Genomic DNA, 22,475 nt, shown 5'->3' with positions numbered 1-22,475 from the left:
ATTGTTGTTATTATTATTTAGGGATGCCAGTTCGAAATGATCAGAAGGCCTGAAAATCACCTAGAATACAATATTTTGTACACAAAAATGCTAAAACTAAGGCCTGAAAATAAATAGCCAGAGCCTGAATTCAGGCTTTTGCCTGAAAACTGGCATCCCTGATTTATTACTGGATATTACATTGTCTGTATCATTTCCTTGGTCGACACAACAATCTACTCGTCCAAGAAAGCAATTAATCTGTTTTGCTTCATCTAAAACTAATGCTGACACCATGAATGTGTGGCCAGTGTTTCCACAGCTCCAAAATAAATTTCCCAAAACTGAATCCCAAATTTCCTGAAATTCATAAATATTTCCTGGAATTTTCAAGTTTGATTTTAAACAAAAATCGTGCAATAATACAGAGAGTGTAAATTTGGTCCAGGTGGCCAAAATCAGGGAATTTAGCATGTTTTTTGTTCAAGCCCTCTTTAAAAAGCACGAGCGGAAAATTTTGAGCTACATGTACGAATGGAGGTAAATAACTATGTAAATAGAACATGAATTTTAGTAGTTGCTATATTCAATTGTTGTTTAATTGTAATTTTCGGATTTCCCGAAATTTCCTGGAATTTTCACTTCCCAAACCTTTCCTGGAAAAAGTCAAAATTTCCTGAAATTTCCCGAATTTTGGGAAGAGTGGAAACACTGTGTGTGGCATAGGGTAAATATATATTCACTCACTTTGATGTTTACTTTAAACATTGAGGCTTAAAGCATGGATCCCATCGTTGCGTTTTTAGGTGCGGATTGATGTGTTAGCAGAATACAGCAATCTGCAGCCTAACACGACATACTACGCAGCAAAGTATTCGGGAGCAATCACACTGTTGCTTAAAAATATTAAAATCATATCTAAACATGAGCTTTGAATGGTAAAAAGTCAGATTTTTATCCAAATTAAGTATGGTTTAGTGGTCAGTTAGTGAATTTTAGGTAGGATTAATGTGAATAGCATGATTGGTCTATTATGTTGAAATTAGCATCTAATATACCAGGCTCTGAGGAAGTATAGTGGGAATTAGCTATCCGAGGTTGAACTGGCAACTGCTATATTTACCAAGGGGTGGAGCCTCGGGGGGGGATAGTAAAATTGCCAGTCCAAGCAAGGATGAATAATTCCATCTATACTGTTGAAAGAAACGCCTGGTACATTGGTTTTATATCCCACTTTTAACAGGTTAGGACCAAAATCTATGCGGTTGCACTCGCAGAGTCCAGTTGCTTGACTGACCTATTTTTCCCTAAGCAACCACACTCGGTAGAACCTCAGCCAACACATCACAGGATTTGCCCGGAAGAGAAGCTTGCTGACTGGTACATCTGAGAGATTGCTTGATCTGTGACGTCAATGATGGAATAGTGCACTACTCTATCAGGAACATCAGAGAATTTCTTTATGGGCGTTTTGTTTCAACATCATAGCTAGAATATGTTTGGTCATGTGATGCTATTTGAACCAGTAACAATACAGGATTCATTTTAAGTAGGATATAATAAAAACTCTAAGATCAACTATGGCATCTGATATCTATGAATGGTTGATTTCTATCATTACTTATCACAATAATCATAGATGTCAGTCGACAGACAATTTTCCATGAATCAGCTGATTGAAACTAGGTAGATCATGGATTGAGGTGAACTATTGCTCGTAGGTGGAATGAGTGTGGCAGCCTGGATGCTAACTCGAAGGGGGCATGGGGTCAACTGGGTTGTCATAGCGACCATCGACAATGAGATGAAAGAGCGATGAAACCTGTAATGTGGAGAAGGTGAAAACAGGGCATGGCTACTTATAGAAAAGTTGGTATCTTATGAAATTTAGAATGATTAAGTCTAAATTTACATTTGGTTATGAACTTTGATTATCATCAAGATCAGTATGATGTACCAATCATTATAATCATTGCCATCATTATCACCATCCATGCCATCATCATTAACATCGTCATCATCATCATGATCACAACCACAACCAGAGCTGCCAACCTGAACAAGAACATTTCAGTATTTTTAAAGCTGAAAATCAGTATTTTGGCGAGGAAATCAGTATTTTCAAAGAAATACCATAGGACAACACATAAAACTGAAACTTGAGAAATCAGTATTTTGCATGAAACCATCAGTATTCTTCTCATTTCTCAGTCCTAAATGCTGAAAATCACCATCATCACCATAACCATCACCATCATCATCACCACCACCACCATCATCATCATCATCAACACAATCATCACCATGATCATCATCACCACCATCATCATCACCACCATCACCATCATCATCAACACCATCATCATCATCATCACCATCATCATCACCACCATCACCATCATCATCATCACCATCATCATCATCACCACCATCATCACCACCACCATCACCATCATCATCATCACCACCATCATCACCACCATCATCATCACCACCATCATCATCACCATATCATCACCATCATCATCATCACCATCATCACCATCATCATCACCACCATCACCATCATCATCACCATCACCACCATCACCATCATCATCAACACCATCATCATCACCATCACCATCATCATCACCTCTGTCACCAACAAAATCTTCATCCTCACCATCACCCACTCAATATCCTCACCTTAACCATCACCATCAAAACTATCACTATCATCACGACCACCACTCCAACCCTACTGCTAAAATCCATTCATTCTTATTATTTCACCTCTTTTGGATCCTTGAGCACTTCAAACATCATCTTCTCAATGTTCCGTGTGATGGAAACCTTCTGCTGCGCTGTTAACGGGTACTCCACCTGCTTTGGTCCTGTTCCGGCCTATCACCATAGAAACATGAAACACAATATAATCACATACCTTGTTTAACTGATCAGGTTACACAGGTAGATACATATACATCAATAGCTGGATAGAGCTACAACATGCCCATTTGAGCCCACTTAAAAGTACTCCAAGGTCAAGCAAGCACAAGGTTCCACACTTTTTCTCTTCCGTGTGCTTATGGGTAAATTGCCAACTCGTCCATTCATCACATGGTCTACCTTCATTTAGTCTAATGCCATTCTGTCTATCAACATTTTTCTAACAACCAGTTGGTTCAATCATCAGTTCGTCTAATCACCAGTTCGTCTTTGACCGTTTCGTCTCGTAACCAGTTGGTCTAATATCCATATTATTTACATTCATTTTGCCAAATTAACACTTAGTCAAATTAGACCAAATGGTATACGGACTAAATGGCTATTGGACCAACTGGTTATTAGACGAAATGGTGAGTGGACGAAATGGCTATGTGGATAGTGGACAAACTGATGGTAGACCAAATGATAGTAGACAAGCTGGTAACTGGACGAAATGGTATTAGACCAATTGAATATAAACCTGCTTGTATGCATGTTGTTTCTTACATGTTAAAATGTTCTCATATACTGTTATATGTGTCATGGAGTATTTTTCCTGTAGCTTCAAGGTCATGTGTACAGCAGCATGCAACAAACTCCATCCAGCTTTTTTAAATCCATGGGTAGACACTATAAAATCAAGATTGCTCCGTTTTTGCTCATTAATTGGCAAAAATCATTAATTTTCATATTATTTTTCATACTTTTAAAATAAATATGGAAATAAAAACAGTTAAATCTGAAAATTAATAATAGGAATAATTAATGTAAAATTGCCATAAAATTGCCATTTTAATCTTTGAGTTAATTTCTAAATCTCGTTTTCAACATGTTGCCAAATTAGAGTCAGTAATTATTATCATTAGCTTAATTCAAACAGCTTTTATTCAGGAATGGAAACACCTACAACTAACTGTACTTGGAAGGTATCATTTTTTCCATCATTTTCTTTTTAAAATCACATTCCATATGTGGTTGCTAGTATTTAATAGACCATTTCATAAAGCTGTTCGTAGGTTAAGAGGGACTTTAAGAACGACTGGTGAACTTTTTTTTGGTAAACAATATTCACCATTACATGTTCATTGGTACCATTTAGCGTGTAAGAAAGGTTCACCAGTCGTTCTTATAGTCACTCTTAAAGGTCAAGTCCACCCCAGGAAAATGCTGACTTGAATGAATAGAGAAAAATTAAACTAGCATAGTGCTGAAAATTTCATCGAAATCAAATGTAAAATAAGAAAGTTATGACATTTAAAGTTTCTCTTATTTTTCACAAAACAGTGATATGCACAACTAGGTGAGTCAGTTGATGTCCAACACTCAATATTTCTTTTGTTTTATATTTCATTTTTGTATAGATTTGACAATAAGGACCAACTTGACTGAACCATATAGTATTAAACAATGCTAATTTCACATGTTCAGGGAGGAATTAATCATTGTATCACTTGACAATGAGAAAATAAGAATATTTCATATAATAAAATACAAAAGAAATAGTGAGTGGATGACGTCATAGTCTCATTTGCATACCAGTCAGGATGTGCATATAACTGTTTTGTGAAATTAAGCACAATTTTAAAAGTCATAACTTTCTTATTTTGCATCCGATTTTGATGAAATCTGTTGTGTTGTTTGTTGGATATTTCTCTTTTTATTCAAGTCAACTTTTTGTTGGGGTGGACTTGTCCTTTAACTTATGAACAGCTTTATGAAACACCCACCAGGATAAATAGAAACTGGAAAGGTTTCTAGATTTTGCAAGGCAACTGAGGAACTTCGAACTATGACCTTTGACCTTACCTTGAACCAGAATGTAACTGATACCGTCACTCCACCATGTAAGAGAGATTCAACATGATGCCACCTGAATAAAGACCAAGAAATCAATAAAAATGTCAATACAGAGACTACTATAGCTGTTTCTATGTTATGCATATTGTGAACTGGGCCCTGTCACACAAAGAGATGTGACTGATCCGATCAATCACAACTATGGACAGCCAGCAACTTCAACATTTATTATGCATGTTTGATCAAAATATCTACTAACTATGATTATATTCATACATTCATTTTTTTCTTGAAAATTCATTGTGCAAATTCCTGTAGAAAAAATTATGACCCCCAGGACCCTGGTGTATGCTCTTGTGCTAAATAATATTCCCCAAAATAGCCAGTGGTTTTATAAAAGAGACTGAATTTCCTACTTGTATTCCAGCAAATTTCAACAAATCATAAACTTTGCATTTAAATGCTTACTAATATTGATTTATAAAAAAGAATCTTGATATACAAATATTATATTTCATCTGTAGCCAATAAAAGTTTGAGAATCTGATTTGAAAACACTAAAAAATATGTTCCAGTCTTGCACAATGATGTGTGGAACTTACAAACAGCTTTATGAAACATCCCAAAGGCTGCAAAAGCATTTTCAAATTCAAGGTGGGAGCATTTCTACATTTTGGGGGCTAATTACCCAGTGTCCTTCGGTTAACATTTTGTTTCACTACAGACATCTGAACACTTACCAGTACATTGGAATGTATATGACATCTCCTGGACCAACCACAGCTTCTACTCCTTTGGCCTTTCGGAACTTTGGAAACCTCTTGTAATCTGGATTGTCAAAGTTTACCTTGAAGGGAAGAAAACAATGCACGAAGGTGCAGGGGTTGGTACATGTGTGGAAAGGTTGTGTATTGGGTTGTGGCAGGCCAGCTATCTCATTTATTTTTCAAGTTTAAAAAAGGGCACAGGGGGCTTTCTCAAGTTGTGGTACTTATCTTCTTTTCCTTCTCCTTCCTCCTTCTACTTCTTTTTTTCTCTCCTCCTTCTTCCTCCTTTTTAGTCATTTATTTTTGATTTGGCATTCCCCAAACCTCTCCCTTCTTTCAAAATTACTGATTTCTTACTATTCTTCTTTTCCTTTTAATAATACCACCTTATCTTCCTTCAACATAAAACTTACCTGACTCTGTGGGAGGGTGGACTGGATATAGATAGAGACATTCCAAACTTCTTGTAATCTTCCTCTTTCTCCTACTCATCTCTCCTCCTACACCTTCTCCTCATCCTCTCTCCTCCTCCTCATTCTCCTCCTCCTGCTTCTCCATCTCCTCATCTTACTCCTCCTCACCTCATCCTCTCTCCTCATCCTCCTTCATTCTCCTCCTCCTGCTTCTCCATCTCCTCTTCTTACTCCTCCTCCTCACCTCATCCTCTCTCCTCCTTCATTCACCTCATCCTCCTCTATCTCTTCCTTTTACTCCTCCTCTCTATGCATCATCCTCCTCCCCCTCCTCTCTTCTTCTCCTCTTCCTCCTTCACCCCCCTCCTCTCTACTCCTCCTCCCTCATCTTCCTCACCCATAAAGCCTACCTGACTCTGTCTGTCGTTGGGATGATGGACTGGATATGGATACATACATTCAAACTGATTGGGTGGGAACATGATGAATCTCTTATAGCCTTTGACCTGAGCAAAGAAGTTCTCTTGCTCATCGTAGTGAGCTGGAGTTACGTTTCCTGTCAAACAAACGCAGGATGAGATTAAAATGTTTAGAATACATGTACATGTATTTGTAATTTTCTGTTGTTATTGGGTCAACAAACATGCTGTTAAATTTTATCGACGTCTATGTAAATGACGAACACACATTGTACATAATATTACAAATGATACAGTGTACTATTTGTAATTTACTTTCTTTTGCCAAAGTATGGCAGTTATGTGATTTACGATGAGGTATATAAAACAAATATAGACTGCTCTGTCTTCAGATGATAGCGAAAATAATCACTTACTTAGTGCTTTTCATACCGGCCCTTTTCTCTCCCCAAGGTCTTGGCTGAGGGGTGATAAAAGAGATGGTATTAAAAGCACCTAGGGAGTTATAGATTTATACAGTCATCATCATGAGTAGTCAATATCTGTATACTACATCCTGACCTTCCATAGATACGAGAAGAAGATTTGATGTGAGTGGTCCCCAGTTGTTCTTCTTCTGGTAGTCCGTTACCCAATTCCAGTTGAACCTCACAAAGTCTTCTACAATGTTTGGTCCTACGGAGTCATTCAGAGCCTGCTGGAGGTATATCCTACATGGCAACAGAATAGAAAACAACCGTCAGCACGAGTTTGATTTCATGAACACAACAAATTTTATCAAACTCTCTCAAGCATCTCTTCTCTTGACCTCTAAAAAGAGCATCTTATCAAAAACACACAGAAATAATATCTTGTTTTATGCTTTGTAACATTATCTTGTTTTATGCTTTGTATTGTCTGGAAAAGCCCCAAATAAATCCAATTATAATTTTTTTCATAATACAAACATGTGCGCCAACAAAGCTCATTATCACGAGAGGCTTGTTGGTTGACCAATTTTTCCTAACACAGAAAAGATAGCAAGAAATATTGAACTGAACAAGGATTACCAAGTTCAGGGTAGAATAAAGATTAATCAATTTAACTAAAAGTGAGATATCAAGAAACCTGTAGTGTTTAAATGAGGTTTCAATTCCACGTGATAAATGCAGTGTTGAATCTGTGTTGACTATACTTTGATTGATCAATCTCTTAGGCTTAACAGGTACATGTATGAGCGACGTCACAACAAGGGCCCACTTTGTGGGGTTGTATTTTATGCAAAACATGAATTGTCTAGGCCCTAAATGTGATGAAATGTTACAAACATTTTGACTGATTTTTACAAATCGTAGTAACTTCCATAACTGATCTAGATGCAGTGGCGTAGCTACGGGGGGGGAGCAAAAAAAAGAAAAGAAAAAAGGGAGAAAGAAAGAAAAGGAAAAGAAGAAGAAAGACAGAAGAAAAGGAGGAAGACGAGTGAATGAAATAATGTGAGGGGAAGACTTGCAATTAAAAAAAAAATCTTTTCATGTTACTATATAAAATTTTTGCTGGCGCTTCACGCAATAATTGCCTGTTCGATGGAATTCATATCTTGCTCAATAGGCTGATGTGGAGCAAGTTTAGAAGTCAATATGCAAAACATATGTTAGCTTGGACATCAAGCTTTCATTATTTTTTTTTTCATTTACAAATTTAAGTGCTCTGTAAAATGTCTATTTTATGGTCTACATATCAGCATTTTAAGCTCACGCTGCATGGTCACATTGTTTGATTTGCCAAGTTCATATTGTCTACGTGTATTCCTTAATGTTCTATTAAACAAATGTATTCAGAATGCCCAGATTTTAGGTCTAAATATATAACATGCACGATAGCCTGCATGTTCTTTATTTAAAATGTACTTAAATTATCCAGTTTTACATCAGAATATCAATAATTTTCTGCTCACGCTTCACGATCGCATTATTAATGATACCCAATTGACTATATCCTATTTATGACTTACAAAATATGAATAGAGTGTCCCGCGTTTAGGTCTAAAATCTCAATTTTCTTCCTCGCATCAATTGTTTAGTTACATACCTATCCCATTAATTAATACAAAAAGTGCTTAGAATGACAATTTTTTTTAGGTCGGAATGTCAAAAAATTTGCTCGCGCTTCGTGCTCGCATTATTGAAATATATACCGTCTTCGTGGGTAACTGTAAGCAGTCCTAACAGGTCCCTTTTTGATAATGCTAGAACAGTTGATAAAAATTTCTGTTCGTGCTTGGGGGTAAATACGAATCTTGTTCAGGATCACACATAACAAATTTTCAGGAAAAAATACATTAAAGTTAAAAAAAAAAAAATTGCTCACGCTTCGCGCTTGCACTTTTTATAAGGCTTATGAGATTATTTTATGTTTATGTTGTTTAATAAGAATAAAACTAAGAAGTGACTGATATACCTGAAGATAATTTCGGGCCCCGTCCCCTATTAGCGAAAGTCGGATCCGCCCTTGTGGACACATACACACACCGGAAAAATGGCCGGTGCCCCCCTGAAAAAGCAAGGACCCCCAGTGCCCCCCCCCCCGGGAAAAAATCCTAGCTACGCCACTGTCTAGATGGATTGACATTAGAAGGCAAGAATCCAAAACACCATCCACAATCACAATCTTGTATTAAAATACTTCAGATCATGCATGGAGAAACGGCTATAATGTTAAAACTCACTTGTCCGTGCCACCTTTCTTATCTTCCATAAGTTGAACAAACTCCGGGAACGTCATCTCCATAAGCCTCGTGTTGGGCGTGAATTCCTTCTGTATTCTAGCCTTCTTGTCGTCAAAGTACATGAAGCGGTGGTTCTTGGAGACGTACACATTGAATTTGCCCTTGCCAAGGTTCCCCTCTAAGTAGTCCAGGTCCCATTTTAGAGCTGTCTGGACCAGATTAGATCCCGTGATCACCACTGGTTTCTGAATTGAAGTAAAAATGTGGAAGAAGAGAATTAGGCGGTACTGGAAATGTGGTGCTCGTGCTCTATTACTACCAAAGTAAATACATTAGAATATGAAGGTAGCAAACTGTGTAAATCAATGATAATATAAATGAAATTTGAAGGGTGTACATGGATTTTTAAAAGTGCACAGGTGGGCTGACTATATAAATCTAATTTTTTATGTTTCTACCTCTTCCACTCAAGTTGCACGATGAATGAAAACTGCCAGTGGACTATTTTTAATAAAGTAGAGCATTATTTTAAATACTTCTTATTTGTAAGAGATTTCAAACTCCTCGGTACGTTTTTAGAAACATAAACTCATGTAATTTTTTTTTCCAACCTGAGCATACTGCTTGTTTCTTACAAGTTCCCCTGGCAGTATAAATCTTGTTAGTGACACATATGTATATACTAAACGAGGAGAGTTTGATCATTTACATAAAGTTGTAAACACAATGTTGTAAACACATTTCAATTCTAAAGGGAAGAGAAAAATAGAAATTGGCCTACCGGTATATATTGAGCTAAATTACATTTTTTGGTGCTAATTTCAACTCCTCATAAACCAGAGTGACTTTGTACAGAGTTTGGTGAAACTGACATTAACTTAAAGTGACAAAATAAATTTTGATTCATCCTTATTACCATTCATATCAAAAAAGAGTTGCTCAATGATAAAACAAAACAATCAAAATAATCTGTCATATTTATGGTCAAATCTGTCTCTTAAGGCTAACATATCCCAAAATAAAAAGAAAAGCCAGATTCTATAACAAATATTCCTTTCAATCAAAATAGGAAACAATACTGATGGCCACTAAAACCAGGTTTCCATGATGTTAAGATATAGACAGGTGGCTGCTAAGACAGGTTTGACAGGATCATGTATTGAAAAAAAACATTCACCACTAACAGGAAATATTATGAACATAAAAGAAACCCAAAACCGTAATCTATCTTATTTACTTGGAGATAATTGCACACTGAAACTGATATCTGGATCAATTGGCATTTACAAAATCATAAACCAAAGGTCGCTCTTGAATCAACAATGGAATATAACATGGAACATATCTTTGATACAGATCGATGAATTTGATTTGCATGTGGCATCATATTCATGCATGTTTATTCAGTATGTGCTCATTATTGCAGTGTACTTTGCCTCCTATTATTTACCAGGCATTCAATTCTCATACATCATTATACTGTACACCTTTCTATTCATCGGTAGGTTATAATGCACAGTAGGAAGTACCTACATGTACATGTACACCTGCATCATATATATGTTTTCATGCACCTAAATGTAAACATCTTTCATAACCAAGAAGATTTCTCCAATTTCTTCGGGTGTGACGTGATCTACCTTTTATAATAAAATAATTGTATACTGGAATATCTTACTTTCATTATAAGAAAAATTGTTAACAAAGTCAGAAGGTAGATTTCATGGCTGGAGACAGCATCAAAATTGGTCTTTCCCCATTTAAACTGTCACTGGTGTAAAGATGGGGGGGCTCTTGCTTGCCCCAGCACCCCCCCCCAAAAAAAAAGAAAATAAAAGTTACATGTAAGAGGAGAGAAAAGGAAAGCGATGAGGGTGAAATATGATATCATTTTCTGAATATTATGTCAAAATCTATCACAAAATTTTTGTAATAAAAAACATCAACATTTTTTGCTTGCTTGCTTCGCTCGCTCGTAACTTTTTAGCAATTTTACATGATGTGCCATATCGAGTCCCCTCAAAATTTTTGGTTCATTATGCCACTGTAAACTATTCCCCATTATATCAAAATGTTCTTATTTTCATCATCGGAATGAATTCTCAGGTTTAAACTTTAAAAAGGAACTAACTGTAATACTTGCTTGTAATATCTACATGTACAGGGGCCGGGAATCCGGGGTTTGCTCAGGGGAATTCAGTCTCCACAGCTTTTTCAGTGAACATAAACAGAAATGTAAGATTAACAACTTATTCTGCTTTTTCATGGTTAGCCCCGCCCCTTTACTATTGCCCAGCAGCCCTTGATCTATGACATTTTAATTACTGGTATTGAAAACAGAATTTAGATGGCCAAAATGAAATGTTAATTGAATTGAAAAAATTAGAAATCAGTTGAAAATTTTAGCTAAAAACCGATAATTCTGATGATAACAAACACAAATATAGTTTTTATTCCTTTATCATTTTATTTTTCCGTCATTGCAAATATATCTTGCCAATTTGTTTAATGTTTTCCGTTAATTTGTTAATTATTTCTGATTTTATTGTACTTGAATAAGTATGGCATACACACTATTCATTTCCTAGACACACAATTCACTTTAAGTTAATATTTCCTTCTAGATTTCTACAACACAATTAGTTTCAATATAATACTTTATCCGTGTCATTTATTTTGTATTTATTTATGTTACTGTTTGAATATATGTTTTTATCATTTCCTTGTAATACATCGCAATTCGGCCTTAGCCGCGATGATGTCTTGATTTTTAATAAACCATTTATCTATCTATCACAAAAAGGCATATTTTCAGATTGTTATACCCCAACTTGTCTTTTATTAAAATGCCATTTCATTTTTTTTACCAGATCTTGATGAAATTTGCAGTGTTATGATTGTTCTCCTTTAATTCAAATCAGCTTTTTATTGGGTAGATTTGTCTTTTTTAAGCAAAATATTCCTCATACAATTTTAACTGTAAATCATTTTTGTCTACGGTATATTGGCGAACATACTCACCAATCCTAAAAGACTTTTACATAATATACCTAGCATATTACAAATATCAATGCATAGGTATAACAAGTGGAACGCCTCTGGCAGTCTCGCCTGCATTACGCGAATTAATACAGCAGCAATATACTGACTTTGAAAACAGCTATTGAATGAATAATCACAAAAGAAAACACTATGATAATACAATACTATGTCTATTGACCAACATGACCTTTGACCATGATCATGTGACCGAAGATGTGTGCCAAACAAACATGATCACCCTAATGTCTGTTTCATGAAATATGTGTGTACATGTAGATCCATAAAGTTTAAAAGTTACAATGCCAATTCAATAAATACCCGCAACACGGCAAAAGTTCATTGACCTTAAATGACCTTTGAATTTGGTCATGTGACCTGAAACGTGCACATGATATTCAGGGATAAATGTCCCAGTTTCATGAACTAGATCCATAAAATTTTGAAGTTATGATGACAATACCACAAATACCCCTAACATTATCAAAGTTTGTCTGTAACAGCAAGCATTGGTGAGAGTGCATAACAGTCCCACGTATGCATTCGGTTGTGTTAATAAACCTTTTTTAAAAATCTTTTTGAGCCAAAAAGTTACTGTTTTTTTCTTTTCTTTTTTTTCTGTCTTATTTTGTTTCTTCCTTCATTCATTTTGTTTTCTTCTTTTTTTCTTTCTTTCTTTCTTTCCTTCATCTTTGTTTTTCTTTCCTCTTTTTCTCTTCTTCCTCCAATACTTTCCTTCGTTCTTCTTTTCATTCTTTCTTTTCTATCTCTCTTTGTTTTTTCTTCTTTCATTCCTTCAGGCTTTTTCCATTTCTTTCTTTACTTTTTTCTTTCTTGCTTTCTTTTCTACATTCTTGATTATTGTTCTTATTTCTTTCCTTCAGTCTTTCTTTTTCTTTAATTCTTCTTACTTTCCTTCCTCTTTTTCTTTTTTCTGGTCTTTTTCCCACACCTCCCTTCATTCTTGAATATTTTTTCTTTAGTTTATTAGTGAATAAATCATGGGTATCTGAATATGTCTCCAATGCTCTACGTGCATTTGACTTTGAAACTTTAGGATAAAATCATGGAGCAGAAATAGGGATCTGTTAACACCAACCCACTCGCTCCTAGCCAGGAGGCTCCTACATGTAGAGTAAAAATAATTTACTAAAAAAAAAAAATTTTTTTTTAAACGTACCTGTCGAAACTTTAAAAAATCTTCTTAGTGTTAGCTCTTTATGCGCCTTTGAGCACTCTACAGAGTGGATTTGGCGCTTTATAAGTCACATTATTATCATTATTAATACTAATGTATGCTTTCTCTCCACGGAGCCAGGGATTCCATCCCATTCATCTGCATGTACCGCCCAAAAAACCTGAAACTTTCACTCGTCCGTAATGTTGGCGAAAAAAGATGGAGGCGTAAACATCGCGGGCAAGTCTCCCCCGTCTTTTCATAATATTTTTCTCATTATTTGATGAATTCTCATTTATAAGTGAAATCTATAGCATAGAAATGTCAGAAATGAAGTTGTATCCCATTTACATGATTTACGGCTAACGTTAGTTTTAGAAAATAGAAAACAGAAGTAAAGTAGAAATTTCGGGGGCAAAATTGCAGGTTTTTTGGCGGTACGGTAGGCCTACACCATGTAGGGGAGAGGGGGGCAATTTGAGCCCCCTCAAGAGTTTTTGCTCACTGCTGAAAAATGCCAAGGCCTAACTGGCCATAACTTGGGTGGTATGTTGGCCAATATCTCTGCCCTAAGCTGCAGTATAATGTGTCTCTACATCCCACAGCACATAGCAAGGAGGTGCAGTTAAACACATAGGACTAGAAAACTACATATTGAAAGTGGCTTGTTCGCTTTGGAAAGATGAGCATTATATCTACCTCTTTAATTGGATTGTTATATTATTTCTTGGTTGTGTTGAGTAGTCATAGTGAGTGAACATTATAAAATAATTTTAATAAGAATCATTTTTATTTTGTCCCTGGGTGTGTAATAGTACCCCGTGGGGTAAAATGAGTCCCCTCTGTTGTATATGGATTCTGGGTGCTGTAAATGATAAATTGAGTAAGATATTTAAATAAAATTCATGATTTAAACTATTTGATTATGTAAACATCTGCATTAAGTGATATTCAAGTAATTAGGACCACATTTAAAGGCAATATCCTACCTGTGCAGAAGTGCAGAATGTGTGCAGCGTCTGGAGGAGGAACTTCAGGTGAAAAGAAAGAGTGGAAAGGCTAAGAAAACTAAAGGAAAGCAGAACAGAAAGAATCAACAGCAAAGAGAAGAAACAGAAAATGTTTCTGATGAACCAGTTGAACTTCCACAGTGGCGGATCCAGAGGGGGGCGCCCCAGGCGCGCGCCCCCCTATTTTCGCCGGATCTTTTTTTTTTTTATGGTTATATTTACTGGATTGGTACAATGTAGTCAATTTCAAGGGCTAGATCTAGTCAAAACTATATTTTAACTTACGCTCATGGCCTTTGTGTTCGCACAAATGCACCTCTGTCATACTGTATTGCAATATGTAAATTCCGGAATTCCAGGGCGCACAAGTCGATTGGTTGGAAAGTTGCACCACTTGTAATCGGGAGTTGCAGTGCAGTGACCAGTGTGAAGATGTTGGATTGGATATCATTTTTTCCTGAAATTTTGTGTTTTTTGTAACATGCGTTTGTCGGTCTTTATGGCAAATACATGTAAATTGTAAGTAACAGATCGCGAGAGAAAGTGTCAACGATGCGAATGATAATGTCTATCCCCGAGATTATTCTTCACTCAAAGATGAAGCCCTATATCGGGCGCCACGTGCGCAGCATTATCATTCTGCCTTGGTCATGTACGTTTTCACTGAAATGTATAGGTCAGACATATTTGTATTTAATGTAAACTACCTTTTACACTTTCTGGTAGATTCAGAGGCATATTATCCAGGGCGCCCCAACTAAGTTTCGCCGAAGCAATCATTCCAACGAATTATCAAGGAGCAAATATGTATATTCTCAATCACTCAAAGCCATCAGGTCATACTATGGCGAAGATCTTCCATACCCACACGACATGGAACAGGAACTAAGACTGTGGAAGAGGAAGTGGTCCTCGTGTGAAGAGAATGACCTCCCGCAGACACTTTCCGAGACCTTAAAGAAGGTAGCACATGATGGAGAGCATAAAATGTACCCAAACATTGTCACGATCACGAGAATACTCTTGACACTTTCTGCCACCAGTGCAAGCGTTGAAAGAACAAACTCGGCGCTTCGATTCACCAAAACTTCGCACCGTTCAACAATGAACGAGGACAGGCTGAATGCTTTGATGCTGCTGTTCGTCCATCGCGACATACGAGTTAATTATGGTGCAGTCGTCGACAAGTATGCTCAGAAATATCCCAGAAGAATGCTATTCATGAATCCACTCGGCACTAAAATATAACCTTGCGAACTTTGGGGATTTCACATATGTATGCGCAAATCGCTGATAGTAAACAATACATAGAGTGCACCAGAAACATCAATACATTGGTCATCGGGCATGGTTCATTGGTTTGTTGGCGCTTAGTACACATTCAGTGGTCCTTCTTCATGTTTTACAAGCGTAAAATCCCCCATTTCCCCAAACCCACGGGCCAATTTGTAAGTCCTAAACATTATTCCTATTCCGTAACCCTAATGCAAAACCATTATCTTGCAACCCAGACCAAAAAAAGTCACAATTTTCTCTAAGATGGCATGAAAAAATGAAATAGAAGTCTGCAGACTAAATAACTATTTACCGCTCCACCATATGAAAAAAAATCATTATCTCTTTTTCAGAAACTAAATTTGTACCAGCGATTACGCAAAAAAAAAAAAGATCAACACCACTGAACAGACACAAACCTAGCTGAAAGCAATCACAACATTGTAATGATGATGAACTAGTTAAGTATGCAGTATCTTAACACAATATAATTATGAAAAAAATGGGAGGATACGGTATTAAATCTAAAGCGGGCATTCTCATAACATTCCTCCAATTGCGCTTACGTGATAATGCATTGTACGGCAAAACTTCCTTAAATTAATCATGCATGTCATAGAAATACATTTGGGTGTGATATTCATTATTAAATTATTTACTGAAGTATTTCACTTACGAAAAACGTATATAATATTTTGTGGCTATGCCCACAGAACCTCGAGACTTGCACAGGCAGCAAACGGGATCTATATAGTGCAGAGCTTTAAAAGTATATCCCTTATAATAGTGTGAGTAATTAAATTCCACTATTTCGTCTGTTCTTTGTTTGTCTTGCATAAATAAACTTTCCATATTTTCATCTTAAAAAAATAAAAGTCATGATTGAGCTCAAACTTGGCAGGAATAGCTTTGCCCAACAGAAGGCAATCAATACAGTTTACAACATTTACTTTGTTGGTTGGAAAGCTAGTATACATTGATTCAACATGTAGAAAAAACATCAAATTGGAAGCCTATATGAATTCATGGTCTAAACAAGTTGTAATTTCATAAATGAAAAGCTTACAAAATGCCTTCTGAACTCTATATACCGAAGACGAGCCTCGGTTTATTTTACATTTTCTGCCACTGATAGTTATAACTTATACAATTATGGACTGGATATCAAAGCTCCTTACATGTATTTTCTAGCATTTTATCATTGACCTTATTTAATTATTTGTGGTATAGTTTTAACAAGTGCTTCGTAAAAATTGATTATCTTATGTTAAAATAAATATAAATACAATTTCATCCTGGCTGGTCATAAGTTAAGATGGCAACGCGATGAGAGACTTTGAACGTAAACAATAAAAATGATGAGAATCCCCTTAAGAAGCATTATATTACCTTGAGGTTGTGCAGAATGACTGGATTATTGAAGATGATTTGAAAATAATATGAGGGAAAAGGTTGATTACCAGAAGATGATGTCGTTTTTTTCTGTAGTTTGTAACAATTTACTGTGCATTTTGGGGAAAAAAGAACCAAATTTTATGCATGTTGCCATACGACTAAACAATTCTCGTTTGAAACACACAATGTAAATACACATTTTTCTTCTAAAGGTGCTCTCAAAATACGACTTTTGGACATGATTTTTTGAAAAAGTCCTTGCCGTGGGAGGGGGGTATCCCCCCTCCCACACCCTCCCCCGCTCGGTCGCTTCGCTCCCTCGCCACTGGCGCCCCCCCTATTTCAAAATCCTGGATCCGCCCCTGTTCCACAAAGTGACAATGAAACCAAAAATGACGACAATGAAGTTGAAAAATGTGAAGCGTGTGGTAAAATTGATGACACCACCAACTCTGACCAGTTCATTTGTTGTGAACTTTGTCCAAAGTGGTTTTGCAAGAGTGTTGCCTGTTGTGGCATTGATATCCCCTCAGTAACAGATATTGCAACAGTAGATTTTGTATGCCTCATTGCCAACAAATGATGTAGAACAGAAATTTGACAACAGTTATGGACATTGAACAATGACACTGCAATTAAAAACATGTACGCTATGTCATAATTACAGCATTAAGTACTGAAGTAATTCATTAATTATGGTTAAATTGGGCTATTTGTATTGCTGTCATGCTTGGGAGATAATTGTGAGGTTAGCACACTTCATTATTGTGTGTTACAGCCTTGAATTTAAGTAATGAAACATGATTTTGAGAAGGGGCTCATTTTACCCCATTTCTGTGGGGTAAAAAACATAAAATGAGCCCCTTGTGGTAGTCATTAAAAATAAATCAATATGCAAAGTAATTAAGCTGGAGAAAATATTTATATATGGTATTATTCACCTTGTCTGCTACTAGCTACTATTACCCACTCATGTATTGTACGAGGTTAGTATGTACTAACCTCGTACAATAGACCGTGTTTGACCCTGGATTTCGAAGTAGTCGGCAAACATCGCTTCATTGCTGAAGTAATATTTGCCGAAGCTCCTTCTCGCTACGCACCGGGGCTCTTGCCGGTAAGTAGCAAGAGTTTGTTGAATATATAAATAATAATAAAATAATAATCCGATAAAAAAAGCACATTTTGCTTACCTCGGCCTCGAAAGTGACTTCGCTTGTCTCTTCCACGGAAATACAAGGAAGCCCGTTGGTGGCGCTAATCATAATTTCACAACCTTGATTCAGCTCCTCGGTAATTTTATAACTGTATCTAAATTCTTTGAATGCACAATCCTCATGATTAATTTACTGATTATGGGCACCAATTCATGAAATGCCTTAAAAAACATAATTAATGATTATTATTGGTGATGGTAACACTCATTTGCATTAATTTAAAAAGATGACTGATAAAAAAAAAATGAAAATAATATACGTGCCTGGAAAGAAACCAGCAGTACAAGCTTTGACGAACGTCAATAATACGTATACGGTATACCAAAGTCTATACAATGAAAAGATTGGACACTTCACGGACTTTGCGTAATGCCTTGCGTCGATATGCGTGTAAAATAGTGTAGGTGCCTATTCTTTCCCTTGTCGTGTCTTTGATATGAATATAAATCGCGCGCCCTCTTCAGGAGAAAATTGATATCAACGCTGACTGATTTCTATCTCCGTAAAATCTTCACTGAAGATCAAGAAAATATACATATTTTTAGAAAGAAACTTCAAGGAGAAGTCACGGAAGGATCTAAATGATTCGGTAAGTGTCATAGCAGGATGTGGAATATTTATTTATACATAATATTTTATGTGGGCAAAAGCCCACTGTATTTTCGAAATGTAGTGGTGTGTCGCGTGCGTATGACTGATAATCCTTCACTCGCGAGACGATATGAACCCATGGGTGACTATTACCTGATGTATTATTAGGTTCCAGCATGTTTTATTTTGTAAGATATTTTTAAAAATGTAAAAAGGGGGCTCAAATTGCTCCCTACACGCAGATCAATAGGATGGAATCAGCGCTGGCTCCGTGGAGAGTAAAGATACACTAGTAAATTAAATGATTTTTACTCTCTAGGAGCCTCCTGAATACTCGCCCCCCCCCCCCCACCCCCGACTTTCAATGCATGCAATCCCCCGCCGCCAACGGCACTGCAGCTTCACTGATCATGCTGATATGGTTCGCTGCTCGCTGGCGCTTTGGCACGTACACCATTCGCTCGAGGCGTCCCAATTCAATTGCGCACTGCACTCTCTTTTCTCTCACTATGTCTCATATACTTACCCCTTCTCGAACATATTCGCTGACTTTAGGATCCGACACATCTAGCCTTGGAATCTGTTCGGTTGGAAATGTGTATTTTCTGTGCTGTGATGGGTCTAAATCAATTCTGATTTTCGTATTTTGATCCGATTTTGCAGTTCCGCATTCACTTGCAGACGACGCCATTTTCCCTGTCTCAAAATGTAAACATTGCTCAGATCTCGAGGTGGCGCTATATTTTTCTGATTTTGGGCTGAGCATCTTCCAGTAGGCGCGGTGGCCGTGGACGAGTAGTCAAAAGATGAAAAAATGGGAAAAATGGGGGGTCCTCTCCGCGGCACATACCCACTATGCACAACATACTGAGTGCCCCCCCCCCCCGGATTCAGGCATTCTATCCTCATCCTCAACATACGGATAAAATATTGCTCTTTTATTTTGCATCATATAAATAAAAAATACTGTATCAATTCATGGGATGATATAGCTTTTAAAGAGAGTTAATTTGACAACAAAAAGGCAAAGGGCAAATTAATTCAATACAAAATTTTGGTTCCGAAAAATTTGACAGGCAAAAAAGAAAAGATTCACTATAAAATGGAGGCAATTTGAGGTTGGCTCCAAAGTGTAGATCATTTACTTTGCAGCAGGCTTGAACTCCCCATAGATCCACCACTGGTAGCCTGCCAACGTGTTGAAATAACAATCAAATCATCAATAGGCCTAATAATTTTTATTTGGAAGAGGAAAACTACGGATTTTTTTTTATTAAAGCCCTAGCTGAGATCACTATTTCGATGCAATTGAAATATTGAAAAACAATAGACATGTCTTATAATTATATATGCTCTTGTTAAAGGTACATTGTTTTAGTAAGGATAAAATCTTATTTTATTTTTTTTCTTCATTCTTCTTTTTTCATCTTTGTTGGCGATATGATGAAAGCGAGTATCGGAAAATCAACAGAAATTACCCTTTTGACGATATCAATAATGATCGAGAGTTTGGGAAATGATAAAAGAAGAAGGAGAAGTAGAAGGATCGAGAAGGATAATGAGAAAGAGGATGAGGAGTAGAAGGAAAAAAGGAGGAGAAGAAGTAAATGAAGAAGGAAAAGAAGAATATTAAAAAGAAGAAGGGAGGAGGAGGAGGAGAAACAGGCTAAATAGGAACCCATATTATTAAGGATTTATAAAAATTTGACAAGCAAAAAAAAAAAAAGGTCACACAAATTGGTGGGGTCATGTATTTTCCAATATAAAACCATATCCCATGTTTAGGGATTTCTTCCAAAAAAGCGACCCATTCCAGCGGCCTTATTTCGTGAGTACCACCCCCCCCCCCTCCCAAAGGAGGGCCGGTGTGTAGCGGTGGATACACAGCAAAAACTGTGGTGTTAACCGGTGTACATAGAGGACCACACCAGTTCTTTTACACCGGTGTTAAATTGGTGGTGATAGTTTTACACCTATAGGTGTTATTACAACACCCTTGGTTGTTACATTTACACTCTTTGGCGTTATGTTCAATCTCTAGGGTGTAATTTTAACACCTCAGGATGTGGTCCACTATTAACAACAATTGGTGTCAGTTTTAATACCACAGTTTTTACAGTGTACGGTGCTAGGTTAGGCAGATACATGCGAAGTCCGCGGAAACCGTATCCGTCGATGGAACGTCTGCCGCTACACCGGTCGAGGAGACGAGGTTTGACTCTGAGGAATTAAAAAGGCATGGGAAAATAAAGGTACTCAAGCCTGCGCGCCCCGTGGCAAATAAAACAAAAACAAATCTATCAACGCGCACGTGTTTTGCATTTTGGGCGCGCAATTTTATTGTCCCTAAATTACATTTTCCAAATTTCTACAAGGGTCTATTGATTTTATTGATATCTCCTCTGCAATACTCTGATTTGGTTAGGAATACTTCGATTTCCAGAGGTATGGTCTCAGTCTTATTCAGATCTCTTCTTTGGTTGGAGTTTAATGATTGCTGGTATTTAATGAAAACGATATAGAATAGCTATCACTTCTGATGATGTGATCTTAAACGAGAAATAGGCCTAGATTTAGATCTGCGGAGGGAACCGGGGGAGGGAAAATGGGTAGCCGACATCTAGTGAATATAACGGTGGCGACGATATTGTGTTGTCGATGATGATGGTGATGATGATTGACGATGATTGATAGTGGTGGTGCTGCTGATATGATGGCGGTAGCGGTAGTGCTGGTGGTGATGATGATGGTGGTGGTACGGATAATGATGACATTGATGTTGGTGATTATATTGATGGTGGTGGTGGTGATGTGATGGTGGTGGTACGGAAAATGATGACGTTGATGTTGGTGATTATATTGATGGTGGTGGTGGTGATGTGATGGTGGTGGTACGGATAATGATGACGTTGATGTTGGTGATTATATTGATGGTGGTGGTGGTGATGTGATGGTGGTGGTACGGATAATGATGACATTGATGTTGGTGATTATATTGATGGTGGTGGTGGTGATGTGATGGTGGTGGTACGGATAATGATGACGTTGATGTTGGTGATTATATTGATGGTGGTGGTGGTGATGTGATGGTGGTGGTACGGATAATGATGACATTGATGTTGGTGATTATATTGATGGTGGTGGTGGTGATGTGATGGTGGTGGTACGGATAATGATGACGTTGATGTTGGTGATTATATTGATAGTGGTGGTGCTGCTGATATGATGATGGCGGTAGCGGTAGTGCTGGTGGTGATGATGATGGTGGTGGTACGGATAATGATGACGTTGATGGTGGTGATTATATTGATGGTGGTGGTACGGATAATGATGACGTTGATGTTGGTGATTATATTGATAGTGGTGGTGCTGCTGATATGATGATGGCGGTAGCGGTAGTGCTGGTGGTGATGATGATGGTGGTGGTACGGATAATGACGTTGATGTTGGTGATTATATTGATAGTGGTGGTGGTGATGTGATGGTGGTGGTACGGATAATGATGACGTTGATGTTGGTGATTATATTGATGGTGGTGGTGGTGATGTGATGGTGGTGCTGGCTCTGGTGACTATGTCGGTGGTGGAAAAAAAAGAAACGACGATAACGATGCTGACGATGATGATAACAGAGTTTGTGGTAATAACGATCATGCCCTTGCTGCTCAATCATTAGGGTAATGATGTTTATGAGGATACGTTGCTTAATGAAATTTGGTG

The 22,475-nt window shown here is 37.2% G+C and overlaps 1 protein-coding gene across 1 annotated transcript; it reads right to left on the bottom strand.

Annotated features, from left to right (window-relative positions):
• Nucleotides 1–667: 667 nt before the first annotated feature.
• LOC121431850 (hypoxia-inducible factor 1-alpha inhibitor-like) lies at nt 668–19,486 on the bottom strand. Its single transcript, XM_041629617.1, has 8 exons — nt 19,283–19,486; nt 9,053–9,297; nt 6,907–7,055; nt 6,337–6,482; nt 5,487–5,593; nt 4,756–4,819; nt 2,755–2,865; nt 668–1,801 (listed from the first exon to the last, which is right to left on the bottom strand). Exons 1-8 carry the CDS (start codon nt 19,445–19,447, stop codon nt 1,727–1,729), a joined length of 1,062 nt encoding a protein of 353 aa, XP_041485551.1. The 5' UTR covers nt 19,448–19,486; the 3' UTR covers nt 668–1,726.
• Nucleotides 19,487–22,475: the final 2,989 nt, after the last annotated feature.

The sequence above is a fragment of the Lytechinus variegatus genome, chromosome 18 (genome assembly GCF_018143015.1).
Source record: "Lytechinus variegatus isolate NC3 chromosome 18, Lvar_3.0, whole genome shotgun sequence".
Taxonomy (NCBI): Eukaryota; Metazoa; Echinodermata; class Echinoidea; order Temnopleuroida; family Toxopneustidae; genus Lytechinus; species Lytechinus variegatus.
The sequence above is the reverse complement of the archived record's forward strand: the minus strand, read 5'-3'. Positions and strand labels throughout refer to the sequence as shown.

Excerpts from the sequence above, each read along its gene's own strand:
- LOC121431850 (XM_041629617.1), bottom strand. The coding sequence starts at position 19,447 with ATGGCGTCGTCTGCAAGTGAATGCGGAACTGCAAAATCGGATCAAAAT. Across the intron at positions 4,820-5,486 it reads ATATACATTCCAATGTACTG|GTGGCATCATGTTGAATCTC; the intron begins GTAAGTGTTCAG and ends GTCTTTATTCAG. Across the intron at positions 2,866-4,755 it reads CAGTTACATTCTGGTTCAAG|GCCGGAACAGGACCAAAGCA; the intron begins GTAAGGTCAAAG and ends CTATGGTGATAG.